The 23260-nt window shown below is 40.6% G+C and overlaps 3 protein-coding genes across 4 annotated transcripts in view; 1 reads left to right on the top strand and 2 right to left on the bottom strand.

Annotated features, from left to right (window-relative positions):
* zdhhc13 (zDHHC palmitoyltransferase 13) overlaps window positions 1-7785 on the top strand; it is a 14111-nt gene extending 6326 nt beyond the window's left edge. Inside the window, exons 5-15 of the mRNA XM_010790621.1 lie at window positions 887-1073; window positions 2816-2941; window positions 3063-3196; window positions 3961-4061; window positions 4214-4338; window positions 4433-4495; window positions 4583-4676; window positions 5192-5275; window positions 5365-5522; window positions 5975-6072; window positions 6916-7785. Of these exons, the coding sequence (XP_010788923.1) occupies window positions 887-1073; window positions 2816-2941; window positions 3063-3196; window positions 3961-4061; window positions 4214-4338; window positions 4433-4495; window positions 4583-4676; window positions 5192-5275; window positions 5365-5522; window positions 5975-6072; window positions 6916-7054 (1309 nt within the window). The 3' untranslated portion in view covers window positions 7055-7785. The remainder of the gene's footprint in view (window positions 1-886; window positions 1074-2815; window positions 2942-3062; window positions 3197-3960; window positions 4062-4213; window positions 4339-4432; window positions 4496-4582; window positions 4677-5191; window positions 5276-5364; window positions 5523-5974; window positions 6073-6915) is intronic.
* A 531-nt stretch (window positions 7786-8316) lies between these two features.
* Window positions 8317-13037, bottom strand: LOC104962211 (cysteine and glycine-rich protein 3 (cardiac LIM protein)). Of its 2 annotated transcripts, XM_010790616.1 has the most exons (6): window positions 12967-13037; window positions 11861-11972; window positions 10627-10795; window positions 9971-10100; window positions 8851-8944; window positions 8317-8600 (listed from the first exon to the last, which is right to left on the bottom strand). In XM_010790616.1, exons 2-6 carry the CDS (start codon window positions 11970-11972, stop codon window positions 8536-8538), a joined length of 570 nt encoding a protein of 189 aa, XP_010788918.1. In that variant the 5' UTR covers window positions 12967-13037; the 3' UTR covers window positions 8317-8535. The 2 variants fall into 2 exon arrangements, with proteins under 2 accessions (XP_010788918.1, XP_010788920.1); XM_010790618.1 differs by lacking the exon at window positions 8851-8944 and having other exon boundaries at window positions 8327-8600.
* A 1121-nt stretch (window positions 13038-14158) lies between these two features.
* On the bottom strand, window positions 14159-22330 carry e2f8 (E2F transcription factor 8). Its single transcript, XM_010790615.1, has 14 exons — window positions 22027-22330; window positions 20945-21005; window positions 20561-20821; window positions 20322-20469; window positions 19553-19867; window positions 19263-19424; window positions 18681-18818; window positions 18276-18488; window positions 18101-18182; window positions 17314-17824; window positions 16554-16820; window positions 16337-16469; window positions 15676-16001; window positions 14159-15122 (listed from the first exon to the last, which is right to left on the bottom strand). Exons 1-14 carry the CDS (start codon window positions 22035-22037, stop codon window positions 14955-14957), a joined length of 2796 nt encoding a protein of 931 aa, XP_010788917.1. The 5' UTR covers window positions 22038-22330; the 3' UTR covers window positions 14159-14954.
* Window positions 22331-23260: the final 930 nt, after the last annotated feature.

Genomic DNA, 23260 nt, shown 5'->3' with positions numbered 1-23260 from the left:
TGCTGAAAAGCTCTATGGAGATGAGGAATTCATTTTCCAGCATGATCTGGCACCTGCCCACAGTGCCAAAACCACCAGTAACTGGTGTACTGACCATGGCATTACTGTCCTCGATTGGCCTGCAAATTCCCCTGACCTGAACCCCATAGAGAATATGTGGGGTATTGTGAAGAAGAAGCTGAAAGACACCAGACCCAACAATGCTAATGAGCTAAAGGCCGCTATTGAAGCATCCTGGGCATCCATAACACCTCAGCAATGCCACAGGCTGATTGCCTCCATGCCACGCCGCATTGATGCAGTAATCCGTGCAAAAGGATTCCCAACCAAGTACTGAGTGCATTAATGGACATTTTCAAATGTTTGATTGTGTTTTGCTGTTATAAATCTTTTTTTTTTACTTGGTCTGAGGAACTATTCTAATTTTTTGAGATAGGATTTTTGAGTTTTCTTAAGCTGTATGCCATAATCAGCAATATTAAAATAATAAAAGGCTTGCAATATTTCAGTTGATTTGTAATGAATCCAGAATGTATGACATTTTTGTTTTTTTAATTGCATTACAGAAAATAAAGAACTTTATCACAATATTCTAATTTTCTGAGACAGTCCTGTAAATGAGTATATTGCAAGATGACAACAGGAATCACATATTTGACTTGCAATCACTGTGAACTAATAAACTGAGGTGAACAGAGAATACAGTCTTTAGTCTTTTCTGAGGATGCGTCTTCATTTAAGAAAAATATTTTCAAATTAAAAGCCTTTGAAAAAGCCTTTATATTTATTAAAAACAAACAAAAAGTAACTCAGATAGTTAAGTATGTAAGACAAAGTTGATGTTAATTGATGACATTAGTATCTAGAAAGGTTGATTAAAAAATAAACAGCACATGTTTTTCTGTCCTAGGCCTGAACCAACCAATTTCTTAATAAAAAATAACGCCTCAGTGAATGCGGTGGACAAAGTTAACAGGAACACTCCGCTCCACTGCGCCGTGCTGGCAGGAAACGTGGACGCTGCCCACATCCTGTTGGAAGCTGGAGCCAGCGTGGATGCGGAAAACCTCAACGTAAGTTTGACTCACACTGAGAGCGACACGTATCTCTGTCAGCTCTAAGTGTTAAAACTGAGAAATAAAGGCTTCAATGTAACCCTCTGGCGTCAACAGTGAATCTATTCTGCACTTTGTTACGATTGCAACATTTTGAAGACATTACAAGGACTCTTAAAGATCAACTTGCAGGTTAGAGACCCCAGTGAATAAATGTGTAGGGAAATGATGTATACACTAGATTTTCAAAGAGATATACAGAAATATACACTACAGTGACATCTGGCGTCGTTTTTGTAAGACATTTTTACTTCCGCATAAAAAAAGACCACCCGCGTGTGACGTCACATGAGGCAGAGCGGCCGAACGTATTAATAAACATGGATCACAATGCTAGTTTTCACACAGAAGAGGTTGAAAATGTATAATGAGCCTGCTAGGCAGCCAAGAGACTAGGAGCAGCCAAGGATTAGAAAAAATAACCGGCGTTAGCTACAGTTAATGTTAGCTAATGTCGGTCACAGGTGATTGGATCAATCACCTTCTATCATGGGCCACTTCTGATGCGCAGTACCGATCGGGCAGGGGGACAGATCGGGAAGTGACAGTCACTGTCACTACCTGATCTGCAGCTCTGCCCGATCTGCAGTGCGCATGTGCGAGGTGGTCCGCCATATTGGAGAACTCCGGACGGCAACCCAAGAAGGACACTTGACACAGTGGCTTTTAGCAAAGCTGAAAAATAAAGAGAGAGAGAGATGAGTTATTGTTATTACAATGTGACTTCACTATTATTTAACAACTCTTTTTATTGGGTTCTTTTATTTGGGGTTATGTACATTGTCAGAATAAGTGAGAAATTAATTTAACTTCTGTTAGACAGCCATATGCCATACATTTTTGCATACATTCACAGTAAATATTTATTCACTATGATAGCTGTTTAACAGAAGTTCAATTCATTTCTCACTTATTCTGACAATGTACTTAACCCCAAATAAAAGAACCCAATAAAAAGAGTTGTTAAATAATAGTGAAGTCACGTTGTAATAACAATAAACTCATCTCTTTTCGAAGTTTTATTTTTCAGCTTTGCCAAAAGCCACTGTGTCAAGTGTCCTTCCTGGGATGCCGTCCGGAGTTCTCCAATATGGCGGACCATCTTGCACATGCGCAGTACATATCGGGCAGGGGCACGGATCGGGTAGTGACTAGTGACAGAGGGGAGTCGAGGAGGGGTATTGGGATGAGGCTAATATTTTTCCGAAATAAGGTCCCATGGACCGGAAGTAGATGGGCGTGACTTTGTCACTCTATATATCACGCAGTCTGTCTTCCGGTTGCCTCTTTTGAAAGACGAATACACACTACCGCCGCCTGCTGCTAAGGAGAGTTATTGCCACTCACGCATGCGCAAGTGCGTACGTGCTACTTGGCCGTCGGCGGAAGTCTTTGCGGTGTGTTCCAGTGCGACTTTTTTGCCAAGACTTGAGGTGAAACAACAGTCGGGTCCGTCGGGACGTGTTCTTTGATGTCAGTTTGGTGTGTCAGGGCCTTTAGTTTCATTTGTAATACTTGAATAATTATGTCACAAGCATTGCTTTTATTTTACAGACAAGAGAAGTTAAAGCCCAAAGAGTCGGATACATAGTTAGATACAGATAAAACCCCCCACTGCACATACACTGAAAGCAATACTATCTGTTATTTCCAATTGAATGAATGGTGAAGCATTTCTTCTTCTGTGTTTTCCACTTTAGGGTCACACCCCCATCGACTTGGCCCACCAGGTGCACAGCCCTCTGCTCATCCACATGCTCAACCACGTCAAACAGGAGAGGATTCGCTCCAACTCGCGCTGCCTGCGGATCGTCAACAGATACAGGGTAAACACACACTAAAGACCACCCCCATAACATCTTAAATTACAAACATTTTGATGAAAATAAATCTCCAGTATCTTTGTAGAGAACTATCCTAAGCTGTAACACCTTCCTGCATTTCCAGGTCTTTCTACAGTTTCTGCTCTGCACAGCTGTTTTTGGCAGTGTGGGTGCCATAGTAGATATGAACTCTGAGTCCTGGCTGCTCAAAGGGGTCCTGCTGGCCTGCGTGATAGGGGTGCTCAATTTGGCTGCAAGGTAAGGACACTTTTCTACTGAGCTTCATGTAAAAGAAGAAAGGATTTATAACAGCTTAAAAATACATTCTGCAGTGTCCCACCCATTCATTCATAACGTTGACGGACGTTATGTCCTGCATGAAACTTGACCAGTTGAAATTGGTAAATTGGAAGTTGTTTAATGAAAGTGTGCACTAAAATTGGCAACAAACAGCCACAATCAAAACAAAAGGCCACAAAGGCACCGGTTTCAATAGAAACACATAGTATATTAAAAAAAATATATATATATATATATATATACAACTAAACAAAAACTAACAAACACATGATATATAAAAAATATATATATTAAAAAAATATATTTTATATATCTTTTTTTAAACGCCTTGAATTTCAGGGGGGGTGCAGGGCTCCGTTGGCGGGGCGCAGCGCCCCTCCAAGACAATGGTAGGGGAAACACTGGATATGTATTACATGCATATATTCATTCAACAATGTTTCTGGTAATTAATCGTGTGTATGAGGCTCACTGGCAGTGAATGTAGGGGATTACTTTAGTCGTTATTATTGTTTGTTTTATGTTTTTCTTGGTACAATCAGTACAAACCACCGTCTCATATATTTTGCTTTCCATTTCTAAATGACAAAAACTGGTTATGCATTGTCGTAACTCAATAAAACGATTTTTGATCTAAAAATAAACATTCTGCTTCAGGTCCCGTTTGCCTGCTGCTAACAGGTTGTATGTGGTTTAATAAGAAATGTTTTTTTTCTGAACAGGAACTTCCCAAGTCCTGGCTTCCAGACCCTCCTCCCTGCCACAGCTCTCATGGCCTCAGTGTTCTGGATGATCGTCACCTGGTGCCTCTGGTTCCTGCCAGATATCCTTTTTTGGAAGTAAAGATAAAACAGCTATCATGTGATGTTCCCTGCAAATAAGGGTTTGTTTGGCATTTCTGTTACCTCTGCTGTTTGCTGTTTTATTATTTTGATCAAGCCCATGAATGGAGAGTTTCTTAACCTTTGACCCCACATGGGCCCAGTGCCACGGCTCAGGCTTTGTTCACTGTGAATGCCACCGCTCTGCTCTACTTTTATCTCCGCACCTGCAGGACCGACCCAGGCTCCATCAAGGCAACTGAAGAAGAGAAGAAAATGGTGAGAGGGACATTATAAGTTGACTCTGCATACAATGATCTTTATAAAACATTTTATGACAAATTAGCTGGGTTTTGTTTGTTTGTGCCTTCAGAATGTGTTGGTGTTGGCTGAAGCCGGCGGCCTGGAACCCAGGATATTCTGCACGTCCTGCATGGTGAGGATCTGAACACAAACACTTTATGCAACTCTGGTCTATCAACGCAAGCAGTGCAGCTTATTGTGTTTGTTATTGTTTTCACAGATTAAGAAACCGATGAGAACGAACCACTGCTTTAACTGTGACGCCTGTGTGGCCAAGCAGGACCACCACTCCATCTGGACCAACGGCTGCATCGGTACGACTCCTCGGAGCAAGTTACCAGGCATTAGAGAAGATACATTAATGACGTGTTTTGTTACATGAACATCATCTTCAGAAAGTGTTATTTTAGAAAAATGTGATTATATTTACCCGTGTAGGTAAATAAAAAACAAATAAAATAAATATTAACGTAATAAAACAGTAATAGCAGCAAATAAAATAATTGGAACTTAAAATTGTATTAAATTAAATAAAAAATGTACACACTTGAGAATAATGGTATAAATATAAAAACATGTTAAATATTTGTTTCTCTAATAGTGGAGGTGCTTTATTTAGGGCCTGAAAAAGTTTAATTTGCATCAAAATTCACACTGTGGTAAAACTGGACCATTGACATACTCTATCTGTGTCAAAAAAAAGATTATTTTCATATACAGTAGGTACTGTAAGGATGATCTTAAAAAAGGCTGCTTATATAACTAATGTGTGCCCAAAGAAAATCTTTGATATAATAAGAAAAAATCCCCTTTCTGCTTTGTCTTCCAGGTGCGAGGAACCACCACTACTTCATCCTCTTCCTGTTCTCCCTCATGCTGATGGGGGCCTGGATGTTTTACGGTTGCCTCAAATGTTAGTACTTTTGCATTTGGTGTAATAACAGACTCTGACGCAGTATACACTCCTCTTGATACACATGCTGTGCTGTGTGTGTTTTCCAGACTGGGCGACTCACTGTGTGCTGCATTACGAGGAGCAGGGCCTGTGGGGGGTGGTCTCGGTGCTGGTCACCTGCTCCCCCTGGCTGCTCGGCGTCTTCCTGCTCGCCTTCTACCACACCTGCTGGTCCGGCCTAATGCTGCTGCTGCAGCTCTACCAGGTGACCGCAAAGATCCTATCAGGAGTGTCCCTCCAGACGGAGTTTTGTCTCCAACACATATCCCGCACCCCCCACCCCGCCTTAAACGCCTCCATTGGACACCTTTGTTTACTTCTGTAACATAGAGACATCACTGTGACACTCACACTTCTATTGGATAGCTTTTAAACACATTGTACGTGCTGGTCTAAGGGGCGGGACATCTCTAAGCAGTTGACCAATCACAACATAGCCGACCAGCTAACCAATCAGAGGAGACTGGGCTCTGGTTTCAGACAGAGGGTGAAAAGAGGTGCTGCAGTATGAGACAAATAAAGACCTTTTTGAACATTAAAGATGTAACGATCACTGTCTTTTCATCTCTGAAATGTTCAAATGTTGCATATAAAACCATTTAGAGTTCGATTGGAAATGTCTCCTCAGTGTTTGATGTTTTCTTTGTGCCAGAGCAGATTGCCTTCCTGGGACTGACCACAGCAGAGCGGACCAGCCTGACGATGCACCAGAGGAAACAGCGACAGCCCGTCCCCCTCAAACAGAATCCATACAAGTGAGTTCATATTACTGACGCCACTTTGTCATCATCATCCTTTTCAACGATTTTACTGAGCGCTGCTCTTTGATGCCAATGATTTCTTTCCGGTGGAAAACACTTTAAATCTATATGTGACTTCAGAGGATACATGTCTTTAGTTAATGACTGAGTTTAATTAGGATGCAGGGGATCTTTGTGTGTTTTTAGTCAAGGTCTTTGTATTAATGCATGTCTTCTTGCACATTCCCCCTGATTCATTATCAAACACACAGTGCCAAACACTCTATTCAGTATCTATGGAACTACAAGCGGCAATACTAAGTGGCTTCCCTAAAAAAGTGTGACAATCCGTTACAGTGAGCCAAATAATAATAAGATGGAATGAAAGAGCTTGAATACGCTTAGTTTGTTGGGCCTTGAACATATGGAGCTCTGCTTTGGAAGTTAACTTTAGAAATTATTTTTATAAAAGTCCAGTGATTTGTTAAATAAGAAGAAGACAGAGTTATTATACCAAATGGACATGGACATCATTGAAAGCTTGCAATGCTGGACTTACTACTAGGTTAAAGGATGGCACATTCATATTAAGGTTTTATAAACATGAATCAATGTTTTTTATACTCTTTCAGCACCATCAGTTCAAAACATGCTTTATATTTCCCTAAAGATGCAAGTTTCAGGCAACACATACAATTCCAAAAATATAAATGAGTACAGAAAAACACATTTTAAATATCATTGCTAGACATGAACCGTGTGAACAATATTGCACACCATGACGGCATTTTATATCAAAAACATATTTTATTTAGTCACCACTCACTGATCCCCCTCTCCTGATTGGTGTGTCTGCAGTTTGGGCGTGATGAGGAACCTGGCGTCGTTCTTCCAGCTGCGCTGCTGCGGCCTCTTCAAACCGGCCATCATCGACTGGACGCAGCAGTTCCCCCCCGGCCGCGACCAGCACGGGTTCGGACACACCGACTTGGTCTGACCCCTCCCTGCCACCCCACTCTCAGGGTCAAGGGTCGGACTCTGACAGTGGTTCTGAACCAAAAGCACAAAGTGTATTTATTTATTTTTTTAAAGGGTTGGCTCCATGTGAAGAGAGAAGTTGGGAAACACAAGGCATCGTGTAGATATCATTTGTTCCAGTTGCTCTTTGTAAAGACTGCTGCTGCCTTATACTTGACCAATGTAAGTGAAATCACACAAATGTGTTAATTTTGGTGAGGTTCAAAAACCTTTTAAAGGCCTAAATTGTAATTGAAGTTAGGAGATGTTTTTATAAACACATCAAGCCTATTTTGTATCATGTTCTGATGGAAAGAAGGACCTTTGTATGTGTAAACAGTTGGTTTTATGACTTTTGTAAGAGTTGCATGTTTGATAACAAATACCACTATTCAGTAAAGCAATGTTGTGCCTGTCTTCTTAACTGGCTCTGTGTGGACAATCAGGCCTTTACATACAGGGGTGGACAATATAATAGAAACACTGTAAATCAGTAAATATCTATGTGTCGAGGCTCATAAATGTCAAGCTTTTGCAGATTGTTTAACCCTGGTCATTTTTCAACCCTGATTTTGAAGACTTCCTAACCAGAAAGAACCTATTCTTGACTTTTTTGCAGCATGACGTGTCACCATCAACCGACCTGACAGTCACAATTTTGTCTTCAAAAGTCTATTTACTTATATTTTGTATTAAAATTGAGACACATGTCTTTGTTTCATATGAAATTAGTATGTTAAGGTAGCCCCTAAAGGCACACTCTTTGCTCTGAATGGTTTCCTCCATGTTCTCATCACTGCTAATTTGATAGTGCCAGATAACGGCTCTAATTTTAGCTTGACAAAAACATCTAATCCTGTTACGCTCTGCACGGCTGCTCACACATAATTGTTTGGGAAAACTAACACATTCCATTGGTTAATCACTTGTTGCCCTGATAAATGTAATTAATTATGGCAAAGAATTATTTATGAATGCAAAAACAATTTGATAAATAATTACCTTTAACAAAATGAGATTTTCTTCTCAGCGGTAAGGAAATCATTTAATTGACTAATAGGCAGGGTTGGGCAAGTTGTAATCATCAAAACTATAATAAGTTATTTTACATACAAAAGGATTATCTAATTATTTTAATTATGAGTGGTTCCTATTCTTTTCTGCGTGTGAGGTACACTGGACCACAGACTGCATTTCAATTCTTTCTTCACTTTAATAAAGAATAAATCAATTCAGGATACATTTTAGGGTAACAAAATCATTTTATTGTGTACTCACAATGAACACAAGTATTATTAGTTAATCTCTAATAGTGACCTTAAATATGCCTCGACTCAGCTGTTATTTGACCCGGCCAGGTGCTTCAATCATGTATTACAAATATCATCCAGTGTATGGCTCCATTGAAACAGCTGCCGTGTGACAGTGATGTGAACTTTAAACCAGAATGGTTCACTGCTGTTACCCCAACATGGCGGCGTTCCCCAGTCCAAATCCTTTAGGGCCGAAGTGCTTGGCGTAACAAACTGAAGAGAATTTTGAAAAACAAGAATACATTTAGTTATACCACAAATAGAAATGCTTCCTGTTCTATAAAACAGTTGTAGGGTTGTAACTGCCATTTTTATTACTGAAAAACTAGGTGTGTGTGTGTGTGTGTGTGTGTGTGTGTGTGTGTGTGTGTGTGTGTGTGTGTGTGTGTGTGTGTGTGTGTGTGTGTGTGTGTGTGTGTGTGTGTGTGTGTGTGTGTGTGTGTGTGTGTGTGTGTGTGTGTACCTTTACAGTACAGCTCTCCCTCCTTGTCTGTCACTGTGGTCGAATCCAGACTTTTAGCACACAGAGCGCAGCGGAAACAGGTTTTATGCCAGGGCTACGCACACACACACACACGGTTATTATACAAGTATTATGTAGCAAAAAATAAAGGTTAAGAAATACTTTCTTCTAAACTGAACAAACTTGATCTTAAAACCTATAAACTTTGTGAAGGTGACACTACAGTTAGCGATGTAGGGAAACTTTTTGATAACTTCAAAATGTACATTTTCAAACACAGTTAAAACTGGAGAGTACATAATAACAGGACATTTACAATTTAAGTTGTCCAATTTTAAATGAATTGAAAGTACATTTAGTCATACTGGAAAGGTAATGTGACCATATCCTCAGAGGAAAGGTCATTAAGGTCACAAGGATTTATGTTATTGGGTCCTAAATGATCTGCAGTTGATTTCATTAAATATTAGGGCCTACAATTCTGTTTTAATTGTCTAATAGTCAGGTTGGTTGTTTTTAGACATTTTCTAGCTTGTGTGCAATAATGTATTGGGCCCAGAATGTTACTGTTACAGTACGAATGCATCATGATTGCATATAACCAATTGTCCCATTAGTATAGACTTCTCGTGCTGGCTGTTACAAATCCCTGAACTGAGTCCCAGCTCCGTCAGCATCTCGTTACCCCATCATGGCTGACAGTGTCTGCAGCTGTCTGCACTCATTCAGCCTTTCTCAATCAGATCGTCAGCCTTTGGGAGTTCATCACCTTCAGTCTATTTGAGTGCAATGACTTTGCCACAGAGTTTCTACTAGTGTTGAATAATTTTTGCTGTGGTTTTGGTTCCTGCCTGCAACTGCCCAGTAAATAGAGCTTTAGTTAGAAGAGCTACTGCCTTTTCTGTCTGTCCCTAAGCAAAGCTCCTTATTCTCTGCTCCTGTTTCACCTCTTGTTTGGGCTCTAAGAACACCTTGGTAGTTTTATGGACAACAATGAAAACACTTTTTAAAGAAGCATCCTGTCTGGTGCTAGTGCCACAGGACAGTAACAACAACAACAATGAAGTATAATCCATCGAAAAAGGTTGTATAAATACAATTACAACAGACTACTGCTTACCTTCCCTGCTCCCATCACCTTCTCTGCTGCGTAGACGGCTTTAGAGCAGCGAGGGCAGCGGTCTGAACATCCAAACTTCTGGGAGGATTTATTCTCACTAGAATTTGAAGAAGCTGGTCGTGGTTTAGTCCTAGAAAAAATAATTTAAAACAAAAACATTTGTAATGATCTCAGGTCACTAGAGTTTGACTTTCGTACTTGTAGTTTGATTATTGTGGGTTTTTGACATGTTATATACACCATTACTTTTATATATTCAATAGTTTTTCACTCATGTCAGAGTGGAACTTTCTCTGAAAGAGCAATAAGACATCATGGTAGCTACACTAAAGTTTATTTACTTGATTTTTCCTTAAATGTAGAAGATAAACAGCATTAAGTTTAAGACTCAAATAGACACTTTTCTGCAGCTGTGTTTAGAACGGAACCTTCTTCATACTGGAGAATGATTCGTTTAACTAGTTTGACTTTCAATCATTTAAGGTTTAGTCCTCCAAAAATGATGATGGCGCAGGTTGAAATGCTACGGGTGGATATCTTAAATAATGTGCCCGTAAAAACCCCTATGTGGCTCAACACCATTCACTCTAGATGTGGGTGGAATGACCCTTTAATGACAACCCAGGCTCCTGTTTCTAACCGCAGTGAACACATACTCTTGAGGCTGCAGGCCGGCATATCGAGGAGGGTCTGAGCTCAGAGCTCCAGCTCCTTGCCCGTATCCATAGCCTTTGGGCCCATATTTCTTGCCATAGCAGGACTTGCAGTAAATCTCAGACTCATGTGCTGCAACCGTGGTGCTGTCCAGCCCTTTTCTGCAGCCCACTGTGTGAAAGAAACACAAACACACTAGACATTTGCATCATTTGTTGTCTGACCACAAGGCTAGGGAGAATGGATTCAGTTTGCCTAGTGGGGAGTGTCATGGTGGAGTCATGGAGGGTAAATACAGCTCCCACTTAGCTGGTTTTATCAGTCAACAGTGACATTACACAAAGACAGATGTCTTGTGCTTCTATTTGTAGGAAGAGGAGAGGGTGTGGGGTGAATGTTTGAGAAAAGATGAACACTTAGCATGATGGTTGAGCTAATAGCAGGCTTTTAGAGCTCCCACTGGAACAATCCAGCATGTTACCAGCTGGTGGGGGTTTGAAGAAAGCAATAAGAACATGAGGTGTGGCTTGATTAGACAACTGCAGCTGGTGAGGGACAAAGGAGTAAGAACTTAAACTGTATCACAGCAGGAGAAATTCAAGTCATTACAGACGGTCAAACCAAAGGATAGGAGGGGGAACTCCACCGTCCAAGTCCAAGAAAGGCTATTCAATAACTACAACAGATTGGATGAGGAAAAGGAAATGTCTATAGAGTAAATGTAATTTAATGAGAGAATATGGCCAGTACTTGATTAACTGTGAAAAGAAAAGAGCAGCAATAGGAGGTTGAATTGTAAAAAGAGTGAGATTATTTTTATTAAAATATAGAGATGAGGGAAAAGAGGAGATGAAGTAAGAAAAACGATGGGGGGAAGGGAAAGAAATAGCAGTAACAAAGCCAGGAGAAAAGAAAGGAAGTAGGCAGATTAGAAATACATAGATCTTTGAAAGAAACACAAGTAAAAAGAAGAGGAAGAAAAGAGACTGATTTGAACACAATTTCAATCGAACAAATAACATTAAAAATGTGAACACATAAAACTAAAAGCGGATTTACTGAAGAAGAAGAAAGTGATTCAGATAGAGGCTAATGTGCTGCTGTGTGAGTCTTCTGACAGTTCAGAAGCAGATGGCCCCTTGATGTGTCAATAAGAGCAAATGGGACTGAAACAATGTTACTCTGCTGATCTAACATGACACACTACACACTGGTCCAGCAAAGAGAGGGGCTCACTGCAGATGAAGCAGGTCTTATGGAAGCTCCGGCCGTTACACTGGACCTCCTCTGCATGGTACACTGTCTTCTCACACGCCGCACACTTAGCTCCACCTCCCAAGTTTGGCATCTTAGAAAAACAAAATAAAACAAGCTTAGAGCTGCAAATAACTACTAATTTTTTCATTGAAGATTACTGACTCTCAAATGTGAAATAGTCTAATAGGGCCTGACCAACCAATAATGGTCATTAAAGATTACTCTTGCTTTTTGTGTAAATCATTTAATCAAGTGAAGTAATAATATTGCATCATAATGTATCTTAGTGTCTTCAAATCCCTTATGTCTGACCAACCAACAAAAAACTCAAAGACATTCAGTTTTATTATATGAAACAGCAGAAAAACTGATTTTCTTTTAAATTTCAGAAGCTGAATTGAGAGTGTTAAAGCATACTTGCTTATAAACATTTTTTGAAAATGTATCATAATGTTTTAAGTACGTTTTATAAAGTAATTGTTCCATCTCCGAAATAAGCGATCTGCACCACCAGGATTGTGGGTTGAAAATGATTCTAGCCAAAATAATGCTTTCAGAGTTCAAATTGAAATCAAAAATAGCATATCTTACCATACCATACATTCTAAAAACCTAACCACACCTCATTGTGATGTATTGACCTCCTGTGCCTTTGTCTTTCTTACTTTCCAGTCTGATGATTTAAAAGTCTCTTACAAAGCGCGACTTGAATTTCCCCATCAGTTTTAAAGCTTCTCATCTCAATCTGACTCTATTGTCAGCCGACATTCCAGTTCCGGCTCATATCAGAGGCTGCCCATCATCTCACAGGACTGGAATGTGATATTCTGGGAGCAGAGGCTTTAATGGGACCTCAGACAGACAAAAGACACTCCATCAAATACTACTGGAAATTATTCTACTCCAGATAAATCTGCCATATCACACTTGCCCATTGTTTCAATTCAAAATAGGCAATGTACGATAAAATAAATGTAATTTACATCTATGAAAACTAAAATAAAGAAAGATGAATTAGCCCCAAGTTGTACCCTAACTGAACTACGAACAGGAAATGTTTACTACAAAAATAAATCGGTCCTTACCTTGAATCACGGCCTGTGTGCTTCAGTGGCAGTGAATGCATCCCAGGCGGTTTATATACTGCCTGTCTCGCCATCACCGCAGTCCACTGGTGACGCTAAAATGACAATATCCTCCTAAAATAACTTGTGACAGCAGAGTCCTCTGACCCTTCACCACTTAAAGAGGTCTGAACATCAGCCAGGCTAACATTTGTTCAGGACTCACAGGCAGACACCGGAAACTCTAAACAGGACTCTAAAGACAGCTGGGAGCAAGGAGTTATCCACATGGTTATGGGATTATGTATGACGGACGGGAAAGCAACTGCATATCTGACTGTGATTACATCTCTTTAGATACATGAGTGACCATATGATGCTCATTACACACCAGAAGGCAAAATAGCTTCTTGGTTAAATGAAAACTGTAGTTTGTTGTGGGTTAAATGTTAAGGGTTCTCCAGAAGAGAGCCAGTGTTGACACCTACATCAAAATGGTTAACCTGTATGGTGTCCATTTTCAAAGTTGTCCCATCCAAAAGATGTTTTACTAGGGGTTTAACAATCCATCGATCTGTATTGATTCAATGACCAATGACTCGTACTCCTAAAAAAACTCTGATACATATCAACTCTAGGACATTTCTATACATATATATATATATGTACAATTTTATTTTCATCAAAAATCAAAGTCAAATCACGTTTTAGTTATTTTTGATTAAATATAAATGTAACATCTTGTCTCAAATTAATACCAGCCTGCTGAATCAAATTTGCATCTTGGCAGACTTTTCTAGTTTCACAAAGAATTGACATATTGTATCGTGAAGAGACTTGTGATTTACACGCCTAAATTGTAAAGAAATATTTTAGCCATGCGAGTAAAACATCCTGTTTCGTGACCTCTGAATCACTTGCCACATCCATTTGTTCAGCTATTCAAATAAAAGGTAAAACACAATGGAAAATGTGTAATCGGGTGAGGAAATAAACAGCTAGTCATATTTATGGTTGAAAGTGAGATGTAGGGACTTTCTGACGCATCTACCTTTAAAGATTTAAATAATACTTACAACTCCCACTTACACTTAAATTCAAGACTTTTTACAAAAAACAGTTTTTTAATATGACAATTTGCTGCTTATTTGCATTTGATGATTGTAAACAGGGTCAACCTGTTTAGTCAAAAATCATGCAATGTAACCTAGAGCACTGGGAATTAGGGATCAGTATTTTAAATTGTATAGATCAAACAATCGTAGTAAAAATAATAAAAAGTTTCATCTTCAATGATAATTTTGGTTTGTAGACTGATTCCAATCCCATAATATTGTATCACCGTAGAGACGAAAACCGAGACCAACTTCACATGATGTTCATAGAAATATGTATTAAAATTCAATTAACATTTTACATTTAACAAGACAACAGATACAGAAGGTAATTTCCTTTATAAATTAAACTTTTGAAAAAGTCTGATTAGTCTTACAATCACAAATATTCTCATATTCTTACCAGGGGTAACATGTACATATGTGCAAAAGTCTTTGTGTAAGGTTTCACTTGGAGACAAAATGATCATAAAACAATGGTTCCCAATCATACTTGTCTTTCAGTCAAATGTCCATCTGACTTAAGTGTGTTGCCTTCTATAGCATTGATTATTTGTTTACTACTCTTGGTAATTTGAAGAAAAGGAATTGGTGTTCACATCACCAACTTTAGGAGAAATAGCTAAAATAAACAAACAAACAAGAAAATTCATCTCTATCAAGTTATGCAGAATAAAGTTGGGGCAAAAATGTTTTGACCAGAATAACAATAATGTTCATGAGTTTCTGGTGAACTTTGTTTCAAAATAAAGACAGTAAGGCTGCTGTGAAATCTTCGGAGGTAATGAATACTGTGAAATGCTAACCAGACAGAAGATAAAAGGTCACCCAACACAAACATCACCCATACACACACTCAAACTACACACTCATTAGAGGGTTTCTGTCTGGCTCTCAGGACTCCTCAGTGGCGACGTCCAGCTTCCTCTGAGGGATGTAAACTGTGTTGGGGGCCAGTTGTCCACCTGGGGTTACCATGGCAGCCAGAGGGGAGAGGTGGACCGGCGTGTGGAAGAAGCTGTGCTGGGGGAGAGCCGTCCCTTTGGGGGTGGTCATCAGGGGCTGCGGGACAGATAGTGATTGGTAAGGGTGAGTTCAAGAGAAAATGTCCCTGCTCCAATGCAATCAGTTTTCATAGGAACTAACTTCTCCTAAATAAATGTCTGCAATGAAGTCTGAAGACCAAAACTATCCCCATTGCTACACTGGCTCCCACGCCTTTGTTGTTGTGGTATGTGCAAACTGAACCTTAAACAACACCAGCAGATGGGATTTTAAGTTGTTTCAAGGGCAAACGGCAACATATTTATCTCCCAACAGCTATTTGCCAAGTATTTCAAAATGTGTGATCTGTAAAGTAACATGTTCAGAACTTCCTATCTTTACATTGAGAAGATAATACAAAGTTGATTCCCTTTCGTAAAGTTTGTTCAGTTGGGAGAGACAGATTTTTAGAGATTGTCCCTAGTGTCGCAGACTGGGGTAAAAACCCCATTCGAATGACATATTCTGAATGCTTTTCGATATAAGGCCACATTTGTTATGTTTAAAAGAAATATGTCATGGAATATGGTTATACTCCAGATGTTATCCAAACACAAGCATGAGTTGTTACCTGTTGTAGACTGAACAGGGTCATGGGCTGCCCTGACAGAGACTGCTGCACAGGGGACACAGGTTTGATGAACACCATGCCTCTCTGCTGCAAAGCCAGAGGGCTGGCCATGCTGCTGAGACCCTCCGGGGTCTGGGGGGCCGCAAAGAGGCTTCCCGGGCTGGACCCTGAGATCAGGCCAAGGTTCTGCAGGGTGAAGTTGAGGATGGCGGGGCTGGGACTGTGGAGGCGGTGTGCCTGCTGGGTGGTGAGGGGCGAGGCGGCGGCTGGTTTGTGAAGACGAAGGCTGGTGGGGGTCGTCTCCTGGGCTAGGGCCTGTCTGGAGCCTGTGGACAAAAACAAGTGTGAAAATGTATACTATAGACCCTTCATTTGATCTAGAGTTATTAGCATGTTCAATTTGAGCTATAAAATAAAGAATCTTAGATGCATTTCACAACAAAAGAAAGCTCTGGAAGAAGGATGTTCTGTGCTAGGAAGATAAGTGTAAATATAGAACATTCACTATTTGGATGAATTAATTGTGATTTAACAATCTCCGGTTGACGCTGATTAAATTCTGTAAGATTTTTTATTTCTTACGCATTTGGACGATTGGTTGAACGAAAAAATGGACTCATATCAAGAGAAGTCTAAAATCCACCTTTCATGACGTGTTTACCTGCAGTGGGTGTTTGGTAGATGTAAGCGGGAGTTAAGGCCTTGTTGCTTTCTCTCCCTGCATCTTGGGCTTCCCTGTAGCTGATGAGGGACTGCTGGGAGATTGGGATCAGGTATCCGGCCGGTATTAAAGTCTTGGCAAGCAGAAAAAAAAAAGTCAAACTTTGCGCAGTTGGATTGACAAAAGCAACACATCTCAGTCTCTCTGTGTATTTTACCTCTGTGTGGAGCTGTCCTGGCGTTAAGGGTACGACCCTGACTGGTGTTAACCCCGCCTCGCTGTCTGAGTATGCTGTCCTGTCCTCTTTGTCCAGGAAGGTCTCCAAGCTTTGTTCTAGTGTCTGATTGGCTACAGCAACACCGGGGGTGTTGACAAACTCCGGGTCAAGGTGGAGGGCGCGAGGCGAGGGCCGGTTTAAAGGCTGAGTGCTGCGCCGGGCCTTCAGACGGGCCTGCAGGATCTCACACAGCTTTGGAGACATGTCCTAAAGGAGGTCAAAGGGAAACAGAGAGGTGGGGGAATAATCTGAATTAGGGCTGCCAAAATAATCACAATTCGATCAATATCGCAATATGGACTTCCTCTAATATCCCAAATCGCATGGAGCAGAATGTGTAAAAAATGTGTTAAGTATTGTGGCCTAATATAGCAGACTAATAATTGTATTCTACTATCATCAGAAAAACATTTTATTTGGTTGTGATCCCCTTAAGTACCACACCATGATTATTTGAATATAAACTGTAAGGAGAATTTGAATATTCTTGCAATAATGAGAATTTTCTACAATGTCAGGAATCATATCGCAATAAGAAATCTCAGCCAAAATATTGCAATTAGATCATTTAGATTGAGCAGTGCTAGCCCCTCCAGTTTTTTTATATTTATATTTGCAGAAGTCTTGCCATTTTCCACAATTCCTCAACATCAGAGTGTTGTACAAATGCACCGTTTCGATGGATGGTATTGGTATTTACCTTAAAGTTGGGGTCTGTCCTCTTGGCTTTGGATGGGCTGCCGTCTGAGGCTGAATCTGAGCGCAGCCGTTTGAGCACTAAGGGGCTGACGTCTGACGCCCTGAAGGCCGGCAGACTCTTAGCGGTGCCCTGGCCCGTCGGACTCTGCCCTGTTTTATCCTCAAAGGTCATGGAGCGCACGGCCAGGCTGGTGGGCTGCGGCCGGACCAGAGGGTTGGGCCTCGGGGACGAAGAGTGCAGGTACACAGCGAATGGCATGCCCCCCCGCTGCTGGGGCAATAGGACGGGGATGAGGGGGGAACACTGCGCTTGGATGTAGGCGAGGGAGCCTGGGGGCAGGGCTGTCAGAGGCGTGTGGGGGGTGAGGTGGATGGTAGTGTTGACTGTAGTCTCCTGGGTTGGAGTTTGAAACGGTGCTTGAGGCGGCTCCATTGAAACAGAGGAGGGGCCCAGCCTCACAGCAGCAGAGTCTGCCTCTGCAGCAAAAGGCTTTGGATCATCAGCTCCAGTCCTGGAACACAAGCAGGACTCTCATTTAACACGTAATTCATTTAAAATGATACAAATCAAAGGCTGTAGGGTAACTTTTAAATTAGCCACTGCTTTATACATTCATCGATAATGACTTAATAGTTGTTCAAATGAATGATAGGCTGCAGGAAGTCATGTAAATAGAGATGCCTCAACAATAAAGCCAGGCGGTGTCCATGATGCATTCAATCACATGTTGGAATCAAAGTTTGTCTGAATACCTCAAACAGTTTAGTCTAAATGGAACCAAACTTACGATGACTCCTGGTTGAGCTCAATCTGACAAATAGCAGCAAGTTGGGCCATTTTGTTTGGGAGTTCAGTGTTTGATGAATCACCTGAGGACAGAAGAGGAAAAGACCGTCATCACACCACTCACAAAGATATGTAACAATAGTAGCCTGGTCTGAAAGAACATTTTCTGCACTCACTGAAGGCGCCTTTGAAAGGACTGTTGGGGGCGGAGTTGATCTTTCTGCGGTCGTCCTGAATGCTCTTGGCCAGCTTTATGAGTGAGGGGTGTCGGGTGAAGCCACGCTTGGCTCCGGGAGATGAGAACAGGTTTTTGGCACAGTTTTCTAGAGCACGGGGCTCCAGTACACTTTTTTTCTTGGTTGCGCATTCGGATGCGGAGCTCTTCAAATCTGAAACAAGAGTTTACAGTTTAGTCCGTGAAGATCTGAGATACTAATTTAACTTACCATCAGCTGCAATGGCAATCATTATTCAACAAACTGAGAGTCCTGAAATATATTTCACAGGAGTCTAAGCCTTATTTCCTTTTAATTAAGGACCAAAATATAAAGAATAAAAAGGGAAAAGAGTTCAGATGATACCTTCAACTTGTGGGAATTCTTCGGGGCCGACCCATTCAAAGGCGGGCTTCCTCCCCCTCTCTTCGGTCACATGGACTTTCTCAATGAGCTTCAGGCTCCGCAGCACATTAGCTATGTCATACAGCCGACGTACTTTGGCTGCAAACACATGAAACAAACAGAACCATTATATACTACACATACAGAGACACAGAACATACTGTTACAGAAATACAAAGAAACCTGCATCTAAAGCGGTCCAATGTCTATTCCTTCTCACTGCATTCAAAGTTTTACAATTGCACATACATTCTAAGATTGGGAAATATGAACAGCATGGAGTAGATGTTTCATTTATAAAGCACTTCATATTTGACTTCAAATCCCGAAGTTCTACAAGCAGTGAGCATGAACAGTATAAAAACATTACACAACACGGTAGAATAAATAAAAAAATAAGTTTACAACACTCTAAAAGATTTCTATCGATTTACGATGCAAGAAGGTCTCTATTACACATAGGAAGACGGTGAGTTGGCAAACTTGCTGAAATATTAGTTTTACTAACCCTGCCTATAACTGAGATACAGGTTTTATACTCACTCTTGAACTTGTTCTTGTCTTGATCCAGGCACTGGTCTTCTCCGATCAGGATCTTGGCGGCCACGTCCAAACTGACCACACGAGGATTAGACACCAGGAAGAGCATGACAAACTTCTGGCTCATCACCCTCAGAGATTTATCCTTTCTACTGTTCACAGAGGCTGGACAGGACATACAAAAAGGGGATTTAAATCAGATTACTGTCACATACCCAAGAAAAAAGTCGAATATTTTACAGAACTCCAGCTTTTTTGTTCAATTTAAGGGTTTTTCAAGGATTGCTTCTCACCTGCTTTGAACTCTACTCCTGGAAGCTCCACAAAGAAGAGCTCCTTCTGTCCCTGCTCCCCGCTCTCAAGCTGCACCACCTCCTCGTTCTCTTTCTCCTCCCCGTCAAAGTCAAACTCCTTGTCCCGGAGACGCTGCCGGATGTGCAGCATCTGCTGGCCGTACCTTTGCTCCTCGCCCACCTGCTTCAGAACGGCCAGAGTCTGGGCCAGTTTGGTCCGGCCGTGCCACGTGTAGCGGTTCTTGGCCGAGCGGCTCACCATGTGCAGACTCTCCAGCACGTTCATGATGTCGTAGATGCGCCGCCGTTCTACACCTGGGGAGAGAGAAAAGAATGTCTTTCAAGTTAAAAACTGATTAGGTATCACAAATAGTTTAAGAAACTGCAGAAATTATTACTTGAAATGGGGGGAAAACACAATTTCAAACCTACTACAACTATGTGTACACTGTCCAATTGCAACAAACTTCAATGCTTCTGTAAATCAGAATATACCAGACATCACAATTACAGTCAATGTAGAAAATGTAATTAATGTTAGCATTGTAATAACTCGTGAATTCAGATATCATGGCATCTATGTCACAGCCATAACAGTATTATTATGATCTTTAAATAAAATGGACCCCTTTAACTACATTGAAACCTAATTGCCACATCTACTACAAAGAGTTATTGAAAGCAATGATAGGCTGTTGCGCCCATAAAGCATTAATTTTGATAGTAATACATAATACTCTACATCAAATATTTGCAAGAGAACACATACTGAGCTCAGTAGCCACATCGTCCAGGCAGATGTCGTTGTTGAGGGCAGGGTTGGGGTGATCCGGGTATCGGGCGAGAAATTTGTGACAGAGCAAACCCAGGCTCTTCTCTTTCCTGCTGATCATTTTCCAGTCTCCGTTTTCCGATTCCTACGAGAAGAAAAAAAATAATACAAGAGATTTTGAGACGCCTTGACTCATCAGAAAGAGTTGTGTGGTAATGTGAGGAGATTTATTGTACCTGTGAAGGATCAAGACCTTCCCGTCCGTCGTTGTCGACGCACAGCTCCTTCTCTCGGTTCCTGATTTCAGGACTAGCAGCACTGATGAGCATTTTCAGATTGGAGGTGGGCGTCCAGGGGTCAACAGAACGTACTTCCATTCCCTTTTTAGGTGTAGTGAGGGGACCCATGGTCAGCTGGTTCTCCACGGAGATGGCACACTGACCAAATGATTTCTTTGGAGTATTTATTGTAACCTTTGGTGCTACAAAGCCTTCATCCTAGTCAGCAAAAAGAGAAATCAAAAGACAATGATTAAGATACAAATCCATCTATTGCCTATTGATATCATAAAAAAAAAAAAGATATCCGAGACACACTCAGATTCCTATGTACTCACTGACCTTAGAATGAGCTTTCTGGGTCAGGGATTGAGATTCAAGCACCAGACTTGACATTTTCCACCTGAACATAAGAATTGAATAAGTATTATATTAGCTAAAGTAAACTAGGCATTAATAAAAAGATGCAATCGTCAAGTGATAGTATAAAACAATGATTGAAAAATGTGCTCTTAACACGTTTTGGATATAGACATAGGTACAAAATCATAATGGTGTTCAGCCGTATTAACTATGATTAATTTAGCCAACTAACATTAATACGTTCCACATTAACTTCAACAATAGGCTACTGCTATTTAAGTGTTTACATATTATCAGAACCACATCCTTACCGCTTTTTCCCTGAAATATATTTGTCGAGGACCAACATTGTTAAAGTAGCGTGAGAAAAGAGAGTGAAACTATGAACCGGTGATTTCATTCGATTTTTTCAATTCATCACCAAGTAAGAATAAATAAAAATCGGTTTAAATCTAATCAAAACCAAAACACCAGATTTATATTGGCGGTAACTGACGTGCATTCCATCGAATCGCGGGGCCAAACGGACGCAGATGGGCCGCCCTTTTTGCTGAAAGCAGCCAATGGCAGCGTAGAGGAAGTGGATCACTGTCCCGCGCAGGTAAACTGTTTTTTGAAATCCTTGGCGCGGAACGTCTGTCCGGTATCCGCGGCGGCTCGCTTTAAACTGCGATACCTACAGGGCTAAAGTCTGAATCATTACTATAAGTTAATGTGCATTCACAGGGTTACTTGTTTAAAAAGCGTAAGACTTCCCCAACGTAAGATAATGCTTGTCATGTAGCCGGCGAACGCCCGCGGTCTGGATATCCTTATAGCTAAAAGTTAACAAAACGTTGTAAAACCGGTATACCCAGAAGCTTCATCCATTCATTGCTTTGTTTTAAAACACACAGCCGCAACATTCGCTAACATGTCTATCGATTTAAGCAGTTTATAAGGAGGAGGCAGCAACTTAACCTAGCTTACCTTAAACTAAAGCGTTAGATAAATAAAACGTCTTGGGACAAGGTACACACGTTTGCATTATCAAGCAGAAATTATGTTATGTTCAAACGTACCCCAAATTCATGAAATAAGCCTTGCTCAGAGCAGGAAACGTCCCATCTTCACAGCAACGTTAATGTTTTGCCGATACCAGTTGAGTGTTTCCAAAACATAAATCCGGGTCCTTAATGTGGATTTTAACAGAACTCCATACGTTTCCGCGCTAATATAACCATTAAAAAAACACCCAAAGTGGAATAGTACACAATGTGCGAAGCTCTTATTTTTATTTTCCCTCCTGATAGTAAGCAGTAGCCTCTTGGTCAACTTTACTACAGATGTGGAAAGTCTTGGTGACCAGAAGCATTTGGCCCGCCCCAGCCCAGAGCCCTAGAGGAGCATCGCGCTGACGTCAGACTACGCACTTCCGCCTGTGGCAGAGCGGAAGAGGAAACACTGTACACGTAGCTCTAATCTGCAGTGTGTAGCATCAATGCCTTGTTTAAATATTGTAAATTTCTATGGTTAAAAGCGTTAGCTTAATGAATTGCAATGTAATATAATCTATTTTTTTTTTAACTGAAAATATATAACACAAAGAATTATAGCATTAATAAAGTGTCCTGGTGATAGGGGCATCTAGTTCACGTGTGTTAACCCTATTTAGGCCTACCTGTTGCGTATTCCAAAACATGGTATTTTAGAGTACGTTTTAGAGGGGTTTGAGTATTCATCACCAAAAGCTAAATTAATTTAACATTTAGTTGTATTTATTGTATCGCTGTTGACAGTATTTTCAGATTTCTGGAGGGATACAAAAATATATCCAAATTCCCCTCTGTAAAAACATTTGACCCTCGATTATATCAACAATTTAAAACCGGCGTTATCAATTTTTCAGATTTCTTATTTTGAAAATGAATACAAATTAACTTTTATTGAATAAAAAAATGCCAAATGTTCTAATATAGATAACATTATTATAAAAATCAATAAGTTCATGTCAAAAACTTTACACTATCCACCTGTTGTCTCCCCTTTACCAAGAGGGACCTGTGCAACATTGGCTTAGGCCCCCGTTGACCAAATGGCAGATGTGAAAAAAGTAATTAAATGTCACACCAACAGCATCATAAACAATACAGCTATTAGGTCCATATTTTACTTGACCTGTGATTGCTAAATCAGGTTCTGTGCTCTCTGTCAACACGTGATGGCTGTGGAAGGCATATTTATAGCACCTTTCAACACAAGGCAATTCAAAGTGTTTAACAAAAATGAAAGACATTAAGAGCATTAAGAAACAGT

Source organism: Notothenia coriiceps, unplaced genomic scaffold (genome assembly GCF_000735185.1).
Source record: "Notothenia coriiceps isolate Sejong01 unplaced genomic scaffold, NC01 NC01_scaffold00034472, whole genome shotgun sequence".
Taxonomy (NCBI): Eukaryota; Metazoa; Chordata; class Actinopteri; order Perciformes; family Nototheniidae; genus Notothenia; species Notothenia coriiceps.
This window is presented reverse-complemented; position numbering and strand designations above follow the sequence as displayed.

Bases quoted from the DNA above. Each gene is read 5' to 3' on its own strand.
- e2f8 (XM_010790615.1), bottom strand. The intron at 20,822-20,944 runs GTCAGTGAGTAC...TTTGCTGACTAG, and splicing joins CCCAGAAAGCTCATTCTAAG to GATGAAGGCTTTGTAGCACC. The intron at 17,825-18,100 runs GTAAGTTTGGTT...CTTGTGTTCCAG, and splicing joins GAGCTCAACCAGGAGTCATC to GACTGGAGCTGATGATCCAA.
- LOC104962211 (XM_010790616.1), bottom strand. From the start codon at position 11,972: ATGCCAAACTTGGGAGGTGGAGCTAAGTGTGCGGCGTGTGAGAAGACA. The intron at 10,796-11,860 runs GTGAGCCCCTCT...TCTTTCACACAG, and splicing joins TAAGACCTGCTTCATCTGCA to TGGGCTGCAGAAAAGGGCTG. The intron at 10,101-10,626 runs GTATGTGTTCAC...TATTTTTTCTAG, and splicing joins GCCGGCCTGCAGCCTCAAGA to GACTAAACCACGACCAGCTT.